This window comes from Polypterus senegalus, chromosome 4, assembly GCF_016835505.1.
Source record: "Polypterus senegalus isolate Bchr_013 chromosome 4, ASM1683550v1, whole genome shotgun sequence".
Classification (NCBI taxonomy): domain Eukaryota; kingdom Metazoa; phylum Chordata; class Cladistia; order Polypteriformes; family Polypteridae; genus Polypterus; species Polypterus senegalus.
Genome location: NC_053157.1, coordinates 183,238,853 through 183,251,649, shown reverse-complemented (window position 1 = coordinate 183,251,649; position 12,797 = coordinate 183,238,853). Strand labels below are relative to the sequence as shown.

General features: G+C 36.8%; 1 protein-coding gene across 9 annotated transcripts in view; it reads left to right on the top strand.

The window, feature by feature from the left end:
- The window catches only part of fgfr3 (fibroblast growth factor receptor 3), a 99,048-nt gene that overhangs the window by 75,828 nt on the left and 10,423 nt on the right, over window positions 1-12,797 (top strand). For 5 of the 9 annotated variants that reach the window (XM_039751750.1, XM_039751746.1, XM_039751752.1 and 2 more), the window contains exons 9-15: window positions 4,891-5,084; window positions 7,592-7,737; window positions 7,873-7,994; window positions 8,873-8,983; window positions 9,070-9,260; window positions 9,447-9,569; window positions 10,208-10,278. In XM_039751750.1, the coding sequence (XP_039607684.1) occupies window positions 4,891-5,084; window positions 7,592-7,737; window positions 7,873-7,994; window positions 8,873-8,983; window positions 9,070-9,260; window positions 9,447-9,569; window positions 10,208-10,278 (958 nt within the window). Of the gene's footprint in view, window positions 1-4,890; window positions 5,085-7,588; window positions 7,738-7,872; window positions 7,995-8,872; window positions 8,984-9,069; window positions 9,261-9,446; window positions 9,570-10,207; window positions 10,279-12,797 lie in introns of all 9 variants that reach the window. The other 4 variants (XM_039751753.1, XM_039751749.1, XM_039751751.1 and 1 more) reach the window with 2 other exon arrangements.

The window sequence follows — 12,797 nt, the reverse complement described above, 5'->3', positions numbered from 1 at the left end:
GTCTGTTTCCTATTATTATACTTAAGAGAATTTTATTTGTGTGACACTTTTGTCATAAATGAGAAATGAATTTATAATGCCTTGGGTCATTTTTTTTCTTGAAGCAGGAGTCCAATTTTGTAACTAAAGTACACTCCAAAAACGTTTTGAAGATGCTTTGCATTCTTGATAATGGTTTTCTTTTCTTTTTCTAAATTCAGAACTAATGGCCACCCAAATAGTTTCTCTTTAAAAAGCTAATCTGATGGTTCTCTGCCTTACTAGAATCCCACACATTGCTGTGAATAATGATTGATGAAAGCTGCATCCTTGTTTTTATCCAGCAACATTATGTTCTGGCTCATAAAGCTAATATTTCTGCTGAGGTGCACAGGATGATCTGTCAGAACTAGGGCCACTTGTGTAACCATAGAAGGAAAGCATTCCTGCTCTATGATTTTTCATAGACTACCCAGAATTCAATTAGTATGATACAGCACTGTGACCCAATAATAAAAGTGAATATCCATATTCTACAAGCTATTTCTATATTTTATTTCAATAGACAAGTCCCTCATTTGCTTTCCATACAAACCAACATGTTCTTCTATAACCTTATGTATAACCATCCAACTGTTTATGATATCAACTTAGAGCACTCACTTGCACACAGGAGTAATAACAAATGCCAGGTTGCCAACTGGGTAGCAAAATGGTTAAAACAGCTTCCTCACAGCTCTATGAACCTAGTTGTAATCCTAGTTGTAAAATATCTTCATAACCTGATTATATTTCAGTACATAGATAGTGAATCTTTAAACTAATTTATTGTTTCATCTACAGCTTAGTGTCATATGTGTATTGAGTGTCTCTAAAAAGTTGGCCTCTGATTCTGTATCAAGGCAACAAAAATTGTTTTTGGTAGTCATCAGAGACCACAACACATATTTTTCAAGCTTCTTTTCCAGTCGTGTCAACTTTTTGAGTTTTGAGTGGTGTTACTTTACAGTGTTACTTGCATGTAGTTTTTACTAAAATGTAAGCACCAATGAAATAAATGTTTCAATATCTTCAGTGCGAAGTCGAATAGGCACACACTGTGGCATAGATATACTGAATGATGTAAGTCAGCTACCACTGTTTCTTCAAAAACACTTAGAGTAGGATTGTCTTGTGTACACTGTGTCTTGATTGTTGCGATACAACATCCAGGAGTAGTCGGCCATCATACTCTCATTCTAGAAACCCTGATAGCAACGCTCCATTAACTGAATGTCCTGGTGAAAACATTTTCCTTGCTCGTCACTCACCATACCAAGATTTTCTGGAAAGAACTCAAGATTAGGTACATCCCAAAAACTAGATGTGCTAGAGGAAACTAGACAGGCTTGAAATCAGCATGAAAAACACAACAAAACCCACATAAAATGATCTCTGATGAAAATGACCTGTTGACCTGTGAATTATTCCAGTTACACTCATGATGTATTAGGAAATGACTTGGTCATATAAAATAAATGTGTTGTTCCCTTCCTTTCTTAAGACAACTGTCTGATTGCTCCAATGTCTGACCCTGTGTCGTTTAGAATGAATAGGAATGGTAATATGTGTAATGCTTCTGTCCCTATTTTCAGTAGTTTTGTAGAATTATACCTGACAGTCATTTGTGAACTTTGCTATATTCCCATTGCCCTGAGAGTTTATTATTCCGAACTATGAAGTCCAAAATTGTGTTTAGACAACTCAGCACCTCAGCAGTTCAGCAGTATGCAAAACTAACTGCAGTGCTACCAGTTATATTGTTTAAATTCATGTGCATAGAAGACGGGGATGAAAAATTGAACTCCTGCTTTAACACTTCAGAAGTACAAGTACATGGTCCCATCTGATTAGTGCTTAAATAGTTAACATTTGTCATATGTATATATTCATCAAAGAAGAAAATTAACACCATATTTAAGAAAGCAATGTGACAGTTTAATGTCTGTTATTGTTATGAGAACACTCAATTTCCAAAATAATGTCTCTTTACAGATTTGAACAGGTCGAGGCATTCATAGCTTGAAAGTTGAAAACTGTAATGTCATTTGAGCATGTGCTAGTATGTTAGGAATTTAAGACCTGAAAACCTGTTAGATTTTCTATCCTTTCTTCAGTGTTATCGTTTAAGTAACAATGCCATGGAGCTTGCCAATAATGAACACTGAAGCTTTTAGCTCAATGTGAGTCATTGATCCTATTTAACTTCTGGTAATTGCTGTGGCTTGCCCCCTTATATACTCAGTCACAGAGCATTTGGCAATGTGGACATCGTTTATTACATCTGTATGCTCTGAAGTCTGGGCAGATGAATAGAAACCAAGTGCTTTGAAAAAAAATTTAAAAACATACTTAAAATGCCCTTTAAATCAGCACCAGAAATATGAGTTGAGATTTTTTTAAATCTGAGAACATGACAAACGAAATAAAAAGTTTTTCATCTTTTAGAAATTTTAAAACGTAAGCGTTCTATTAAATGCACCAGTCCCAAATATTTGAGATGTGGCATTTCTCAATAAATCTGAAACCACAGGCCAAGTGATAAACATCTCATATGGCAGCAGCTCAACTTTCACCATTTATTACTCACAAATGACAGTGTATCAGTTGGGACCTTGTTCAAGCACAGCCAAAAGTTAAAACCAAAAACAATTTGTTACTGTGAATTGCTGTTGGTTTTCTTTTTTTAACAACCAAGTAGGGGCCATTGGACTTACAGGTGATAGCTTGCTTAAAACTAAAAGGGAAATTGCTAAAAAGAAGTTATTTTTAAAAGGACTGTTGTGCCATATTTCAATTTCCTTCTATTTTCCCTTAACGTCTATCAAAGTTTTTACTAACAATTAATAACATCCTTTTATAGTATAATGTATAATACAGAGAAAAATAAAATGAGGGCATAGTGTTTAATAGGCTTCTGGCAAAATGTGGCTTTATTGTTTGTAACTGTGATTATTAAAGGAAAAATATACTGCTATATCCCAAAGTTTTCTCTGCTTAACTTTTATCTTCTCAGGTGAACTCATTGCCTATATACTGTATACATTATTGAGGCAGTATTATTCCATCTGGAAAATAAAACTGCTTTCTTCCACAAAAAGTTATTGTCACAGAACTCTCATTAAAGGAAACCAGAAGCCAATCCCAATGCCAAGTTTAAAGCATAAACTACATTAACCTATGTTTTTTTTTTCTACTGAATCATAATAGGTAGATTTGTTTTTTATTCATGTAGTGTCAGAAAAGTGCTGAGTGAGCATTTGTGAGCCACAGAGATGAACTCTCACTTCCCAATAAGGCTATTTGTACATGGCATATGTGTCCCTGACTGGATGAATAGTAGAAATGATTGAAGGCCCTTATATTATAGACACTGCTGTGATTTATTTTGCATTTTTGTCCCATCAAAGTTCCATATCTGTAAAAAAAATATATATATTCTAGTAGATTCTTTAGATGGTTTATTTATTTAATTGTTATGTTTATATCAAAATCAAAGGCTGTGATCAAAGATAGTTCATATTAGTGCACATACAACATATTTTGCCAGGAGCCTGGTGACCATGGTTATCAGCACACAGTTTACCAAATAATACAGTAATTTTTAATGACTATGGATTACCTTGCCCAGATTGGTAGCAAATTACATAGAACATTTCCATTTACGAAAAGGCCTCTGAGCAGAACTGGAGCTTCGGAACAGGAAAATTATTAACTACTGAGCATTTCACCAGAGCAAAAAGCTGCTAGTTAGCAGTAACCCCACTATGTGATACTTTGACCAACATTATGTATGCACAGTGGATACCTAAAATTAAATAATTGATAATTATAATTGAGGAATAGAGTTGCGATATCCACTTTAAGCACAAGGAGGGTTTGTGACTCCGTACATCTATTCTGACCCAGAAGAAAGCCCTGGACTCAGGCATAAAAGTTGGTTTGGTGCATTAGAGTTGTGAGAGGCAGAACTGGTATCATGAGTGGGGAAATATGGACAGTTAATAAAACGTTTACTAAGGTACAAATGGGATATAAAGGCATTTGTTATTTTATTGAATATTTTCCCTCATACAGACCCATCTTTTTTGCATTTCATTAATAAAGAATCTGTTTTACATTTTTGGGGTCTGGTACTAATAGTTTTTAGGTTACTGACCAATACCTATGGATGGCACTGTGGCATTACACTAATGCATATTTAAATGCCCTAAAGCCATTGAAGCTTACATTATTGTCCTCCTGACATACACACTCCATTTATGGCTTTCTGAGTGGAAATCATCGCTACTGTTCTCCTACATGGCAGCTTGCCACACTGCACCTGACACTTGCTGATGAGTACCAGTGCTAATAAAAACATTCAGCTAGCTTATTCGGACCTGCCAAATGTGCAAAGTAAAAATATATATTTTATGAATAAGTGTATCATTCAGTTGAAGTTGCTACAGTCCAGAAAAAGCCTAAAAGTACATAATACATTTTTTTCAGAATGTCACTAGAAAACTTTCTAGTGGAGTGGAGGTATGTCTGAGATGTACAGCAACTACTTTGAGATAAACAGTTACAGACAAAACTAGTATTAAAAGCCAGTGATACTTTTATGTTTAAAAAAGCCTTGTCAGTTTATTTTTCTCTGTATCTTTTTGTCTTTGTGCATGTCTTCCTCTTTTCAGCAACCTAGCTTGGCTATGTAATTTCACACATAATAATTGCTTTTATTGATTGTCTCCGCTGTGGCAGACATAAAAAATGAGTGTTATCTCACAGCTACTAATATTCGCTCACAATCCTATATTAAGAGTAACCCTTTTGCTTAGTGAGCCTGATTTTTTCTGTGTGCTGATCCTAGTTCTTTATCCCTCCCCACAGCAGAAGAGGTTGTGAAGGAGGATGTCTCAGGCTCGCTTTATGCCGAAATTCTAATTTATGTTACGGGTTGTGTGCTTTTCATCTTCACCATTGTGATCGTCATTCTTTGCCGAATGAAGATGTCAACCAAGAAAACTCTCAACACCCCTCCAGTCCAAAAGCTCTCCAAGTTCCCACTCAAGAGACAGGTAACAGAAAGTAGATACAAGATTTCTTCACAGCTTACTTTCTTAATGTTTCTGCAGAAAAAATTTACTGACAGTTCATTTTGTTTTCTACGTATGCTACATTGTATTTTTTCCCTGCCTATTACTTTCTTTTAGTATCTTCTCTTTGTATCTTCTATGGATTTCTTCCTATAATTGTTAAAATCGGTCGTCTTTATAAAGTCGCGTCTGGTCAGGTTGGGGAGCTTGCACTGGTACTGCTTATTGCTGCACCCCCCACATGACGAAACAGCTCAGGATCCCGGTTGGCAACCCCCAGGCAGACACACAATCCAGTCCCACCTCTCCAGTAATGACCATCTGTCTGCCAAAGCCAGGTGTTACATGGGCCAGCCACTTGGGTCGTCAACAATGAGGATCCTGTGAGCCAGATCACCCTCAGGGCATCGTGCCACATGGCCATAGTGCTGTAACTAACGCTCCCTCAAAATGCAGGTAATGTGCTTCATTCGGGACTCCATGAGCAACCACTCGTTCAACACAAAGTCAAACTAGTGATAACTAAAGAGACACAGTACCGACGGAGTGCAGTCTTCATCTCAGATCACTAGATAGTGTCTTGCAACCTTGTAGCAAAACAGGAAGCACTAGGATTCTAAAGACTTGGACCTTTGGAGTCCCACATTTCCCTTTCCAGTGACCCCATGACACCCATGTTCTGCCAGTCCCTCTACTGAATTCATAGGAAGAGTCACCAGAGACATGAATATTGTTGCCAAGGTAAGTACACATCTCTCATCGAGGTCAACACTCTCTCTGTAGACAGACACACTGCTGATGGATGTGCCCACAAGGTCATTAAAGGCCTGGATCTTGGTTTTTATCCAGGTCACTCGCAAGCCCAGATAATCCTTGCTCAGTCTCTCAAGAGCCCTGATTAGTGCCTCCATTGACTCCGTGAAGATGACAGCATCGTCAGCAATGTCGAGATCAGTGAATCTTTCTTCACCAACAGATGTGCCACAGCTGCTGGACCCCATAACCCTGCCCAACACCCAGTCCATGAAAGCATTAAACAAAGTAGGAGCAAGAACACACACCTGACAAACCCCAGAATCAACTGGGAAAGATGCAGAGGTTCTGCCTCCACTCTGCACAACACTCACGGTACTAGTATACAGGCTAACCATGATATCCAGCAACCTTGGGAGAATCCTGCAAAGTCTCATGATGTACTTCAGGGCAACTCGACCAACCGAGTCAAACTCTTTATTAAAATCAACAAAGGCTACAAAGAAACTCATTAGATATTCACGTTTGCTATTCCATGAGAACCCTTAGCGCCAGGATGTGGTTGATGATAGACTTCTTAGGTGTAAAACCTGACTGCATCCAGTCGCTGGTAGATGAGCAAGTGATCATAGATCCTATTGAGGATGACCCTAGCAAGAGCCTTACATGGCACCGAGAACAGTGTTATCCTCCAGTAGTTGCCGCAATCCAGGCCATCACCCTTCCCTTTCTAGATAGGGACAATAAGTCCCATTTTCCTGTTAAGTTCACCCCAGATACCACAGATTCCTGCAGCCCTCCTTATCTTCAGCTGGTTCACCACCTATGCAATGTCAGTGAGACCCAGAGATGTCCAATGTCCTAGCCAGAGGATCAGCTTTAAACAGCTGCTCAAAGTAGCCAGCCCAGTGCGTCATAAGAATTACTTTTTACCTGGTTACTTAAGAATAACTTTTTACCTGGTTAGGCAGCCTAATCTTGCTAATTCTGAGTGAGTGCTTGCATTGTATTGTAGTCAGACTGGGCTCAGTCACCCCTATTTGGATTAAAAAGTTGTTTTCATCTTCAGTTTACTCATAATTTAAGACACATTTTTTTATATAAGAAGAACATTTTCTTGATGACTTTATTTTCTTGATGACTTCTGCCATATTTGAGATGAGATCCTTCCTCTGGGACAATCAACCACATTAGATGAAGCAACATAATAAGTAAAGAGTAGTGTCAACTTTTATTCCTCTAAACCTGAAAATAAAACAAAACAACATGGTGATTATGAATTATAAGAAAATAAAATGTCTCAGTCTGCCACAATGCTTAAAATTAAATATTGTTACATTGTTTTCTTCTTTTAATTGTTTTTTTTTCTTAGCATGAAATATGCATGGAACAGGAGAGTGGTAGTGTTGTGAATGTTTTTCTTTTTGATCCCAAGTTAGTTTTTTAAGCTCAGATACCAATCTGTATGGAGTTAGCATGTTGTCTTGTGTTTTCCTAGGTTTTCTATGGCCATTTTCATTTAGTGCTGGCAATTTAAAACAATACTCTTTTAGGCTGATTAGAGATGCCACACTAATTGAGTATTCAGATCTGCCAAGAACAGCATACCCACCTTGCTATTAAGCTGAAATGTGCAGCAACTGTCAGTAAAAAAAGCAGTATCTGCAGAATCCTAGATGCCAAAGTAAATTCAACGTTTTTTTCAGAAACTATAACAGTTTCTGCCTTTTTCATTTAAGCAGGTGTCTTTGGAATCTAATTCATCAATGAACTCTAACACCCCACTGGTCAGAATTGCTCGCCTCTCATCTAGTGATGGGCCAGTGTTGGCAAATGTGTCTGAATTGGAGTTGCCAGCGGATCCCAAGTGGGAATTTCCACGCACAAGGTGAGGACACATTATCACATTATATTGTGTTCGTCTATGATGAGCCACTATATAGAAGACCAAAAACGTCCAGCATACTTGGAAGTCTTGTAGAGAGCAGCACATTGCCTTAAACTTAAATGCCTCTTTTTTTAGATTGACTCTGGGAAAGCCTCTAGGGGAAGGTTGCTTTGGCCAGGTAGTCATGGCAGAAGCAATTGGAATTGACAAAGACAAACCAAATAAGCCCATGACGGTTGCTGTGAAGATGCTGAAAGGTATGTTTCTAAATTGCAAATACAGGTTACTCCAGATAAAGCACTATTAGTATATTTAAGTGGCAAGCATAACACAGTAATGCAGCCAACTCCTGAAGTGAAATAGTTATGATTTCCTCTAAGTAATTACTCCCAAGTTGTATCTGCTTCCTTCCTCACTGTCTTGGTGAAAGATGTGACTCCTAACCAAAGTTAAAACCTTAAAAGAATACATTAGCACCAATGTGTCAACATTTCAGTGCTTGAGTTATCGATCACAAAACCACAGTGTAATCTGAAAGAACTACAATATTTGAGATTCATTTTTTAAGATACACATTAAAATGGCTGAATGATATTTCTTATCTTAATTTTTATTAAAGGTTATTATAAAGAATGTATAAAAATAGTTCATATTAAACTTGCTCATTTATACATGGATATAGTGATAGTTTTCAGTGTATTTTTGCTTGAAACATCCCATTGATTATTTTTTATGTTCCATAACTCCATCTGCCATCATGCCTATGTTCATAAAAGATGGAACAGAGCTGCTATCTTATACCACTTTAAAATATACACATTTGCACTCTATATTGACCTCATTGCGATACAAAAGTATAAAATGACCAACCTAGTTCAATGTCACAGGAAACAGTAGGGACCAATGCCAGCTAACCAAATGTGCATATTTTTGGGATGTGGGAGAAAAAACAAGAGTAGTCAAACAACTTCAATTAGATAGGTGAGAAAATATAAATCCTATATTGACATTGACTTAGTAAAGATTCATAGAGTTTCCAAAATTTGTGCAGTTATTTTATTGTCTCTCAATTTGGGAGACATACATCATACTGTATATTTTTTATTACAAATTCTCTCTTTTTTTACAAAAACAGATGATGCAACAGATAAAGACCTTTCGGATCTGGTTTCTGAAATGGAAATGATGAAAATGATTGGAAAGCACAAGAACATTATTAATCTGTTGGGTGCTTGCACTCAAGATGGTAAGTATCAGGTCTTATTCAACCCTACTATGCTAATGCTCTTATTCTGTGCTGATGTTTATATGTTGGGTTTCTATATTTTGCAGGTCCGCTCTATGTTTTGGTGGAATATGCATCCAAAGGCAACTTACGGGAATATTTAAGAGCACGTCGGCCACCTGGGATGGACTATTCTTTTGATACATGCAAAATACCAGATGAGCAGCTCACATTCAAAGACTTGGTATCTTGTGCTTACCAGGTGGCTAGAGGAATGGAGTATCTTGCATCCCAAAAGGTAAATAAGAAACAAGATGTATATCCAACTTAAAAGAAACAAGATGTATATCCAACTTAATCAGATATTCATTTTAACACTCACATTGTTTAAACTCTAGAATTTCAAATCAGTTGCATGCCATTAAGAATTGAATGATTTTTATCACTCACTATGTGATATTCCTTTTTGTATCAACTTCTGTAGTGTATTCATAGAGACCTGGCAGCTAGAAATGTTCTTGTCACTGAAGATAATGTCATGAAGATTGCAGATTTTGGCCTAGCAAGGGATGTCCACAATATTGACTACTACAAAAAAACAACTAATGTAAGTGAACTGTCTGCAATAGTCTGACGCAAGAGATTTTTAATGAGTTCTTTAAAATGGAATTTTGAGCACTACACTCCTTTGTTTTATATAACTATAGTTTGCTTACTTTGATAGTTTTGGTTTTTGCATGTGTTCAGAAATCTGGTAAAATATAATTTTGTATTAAAACTTATAGCTAGCCAGCTCTTGTGTTGCAATATATGAAATGTGAACATTTATTTTCTGATAAATGACATGGCTTGGCTCCCAATATATAGTATGTGGATCAAATGACAAAACAAAGACATGGCATGATAGAAAAGCTGTGTCTTATTTTCCAGCACTCCTCTCAGCTGACTGTTGAGCTCTTGGCCTCATCCCAACAGTAAATTAGCTAAAGCCACTTTAATTTTTACAGTATTGGTGAATGATTTGTGAAACTGAGGTATATTATGTTCTATCACACCGGTATGCATTGTGAAACAAAATTGACGCTAAGCTGCTGGACTAGCTGTCTCTTACACAGCTGCCTAGTGGACAGATGTGATCACAAGGAAGCAATATTAAAAACAGGATTAGGATAAGGGATTCAGGCGGTGCCATTGTGGCGGCCTAGTGTTGCTGATAGATCATTCCTTTTGTCCTCCTTGTTACAGGGTCGGCTGCCTGTGAAATGGATGGCCCCAGAAGCCCTATTTGACCGGGTTTATACTCACCAAAGTGATGTGTAAGTTTTGTTTTATACTTCAAATTTAGGAAAAAAGTTTGAAATAACTTTGTAGTTTACTGCACAACTTTAAAGTACTACATTCTTGTCTGTTTATTATGTTCTGTGTATAGATTGCTTAAAAACTGAACTGAGAGGGTAAGGATTGCGATTATTGTAGCTCCTTTGCTTTTGTAAAGGGTTTTCCTAGTAATGTGTGCTAAACATTTTTCGGATGACAATATCCAGTAAATCTTTTCTAAAGTGAGGGTAGTCTGTCAATACCCTTACTATCCAAAATTATTAGCACAAATACTTTTTTATCATATATGTTATATATTATTTATTTTTATTATATAGATATTGTAACAAAGGCGCTATATTGGCGCCAACCCAACACAGACTGACATGGAGACACGTAAAAAATAACACAAAACTTTTATTTTTCTTCACCTGTGGGGCACGTCTTCCCCGTGAACACCACAGGCAATACACAGGCCCACAAGCACTTAACTCCACACAACACAATCCTTCCCCTGGCACCACCACTCCTCCCAGGCAACCTCGTCCTCTTCCTCCCAATTCTGGCCACTGAGTGGTGGTGGCTGGCCCCTTTTATAGCCCACCCAGAAATGCTCCAGGTGCTTGATCACCTGTTGCTAATTGCACTTCTGGGCTGGGCTGTAGAGGTGTCCAGGTTGGCTCCGGGATCCATGCAGCACCCCCGGGTGGCCACCCCTGATTTCCCAATGGAACCCTGCGGGAAACTGAGGCACCATTGTCAGCCAAGGAGGCTGCCACCAAGTGTCCCAGGGGAGTAACTGAGACACCCATATATTGTCTCAAATGAAAAGTACAGCATAGTGCTTATTTGCACATTCAACCAATATGCAAAATGTCACCACTGTCCGGGGAGGGCCATGGTAAATGAAAATGTGTTAAAATACACAATTTCATTTTAATTGATAGAAAATGCAAATGCGCTTACCTGATGTAGGGTGGCAGAGATATTAGCACAGTTGCTTCATAAACATTTTAATAAAATAAATCTCATCTATAACTTGATGGCAAAAAGACACCCAAAATTATTGTACAAGTATTATGTTTAAGCCATACAAATGGCAATTCCATAATTTACCAATTCAATCATCCATTTTCATTTAGATATAATAATTGCAACATCTTTCAAAGTATTTAACAAATAAAATTACACAAAAGCAGCAAATAGTGAAACTCATCTGGATTACTTTCTTCAGGTGATGATTTTCTTAAATGGGTGTTTTTAAGCCTAGTTTCAAAGCAGGAGCTGGATAACATACAGTACAATGTTTCTTTTGGAAAAATGCTTTGTCTGCTTACAGTAGCTTTTTTGTGGAAATAAGAGAACATTCTTTTGTTACTTATATATAGATATGTAAAATGTCTGAGGTAAGCAAACCAATCTTGTATGTGTATGAACAATGGGATGATGATTTGCTTATTAGAACCTAAAATAGAAAACACTAATAAATTATACATTTAAGACTAAGAGAATTACATTCAGCTCTCAGGAAATAACTGTAAAAAGAACTGGCACACATTTCTAAATACCATTAAGTATAAGGATAAGTTTTGGTGGCCTTAATTAGGGAAATAGAATAATTAATGCCTTAGAAAACCCTGCTTTCATGAATTTAACCTCATCCCTACCCCAATAAAAAACCCAAATTAGTTTTACTTTCCTCCTACTGAGCAATATATATATATATATATATATATATATATATATATATATATATATATATATATATATATATATCTTAATCAATCGTGTACACTTTTTATATAGTAACAAGACATGAGGTGGTTGAGTTGATGCATAGAGTACCTGAACTGTTTTAATGGCTTATTGTGAGTCTGTCTTTCTTACTTGCTCTTTTATTTATTTACTTTTTATAATATTAAGCCTTGTGTTTTGCCTTCACTAGTAGCCAAGATCTGTCTTTTTTTATTTGCAATTCTTCAAGCTTAACTTGCAAGAATGTCATCCCATACAAATTTACAATTCTGGCATTTTTACACTTTGCTTTAAATGTAGCATTTACTTCCTTTTTCAGGATTTTGCATTGTCTGTGATCATTGTGTGTTTGTCTGCCTACTTGGTCACACAGTTTGTAGCTTGCACATTTGTCGTGATAAAGCAACTGCTATAGGGATACTATAGCCTGACGTAAAAATGCTAAACTGCATTAAAGCATATCATTAATGCATTTATTAATGGAAAAAATATAAGTAGACATAATTATAATTCAAAGGTAACACAACTGATGCAATGAAGTACAGTCTAATTTCTGACTTTACCTTAGACAGTCGAGTGGGTGGCTTGCCCACTTTTCTACTTCTTATTAAAACAGTCTTCCCTTCAGGACATCTTTTTGTTTCTTTGTTCTTTCATCTCAGGCCTGAGCACTTTCTGGCATGTAAGATTTTGTCAAAATATGCCATCTAACTGAAAACCCAGTCTTTGGTTGGGAATGATGTTTTAAACACCACCTGGGAAG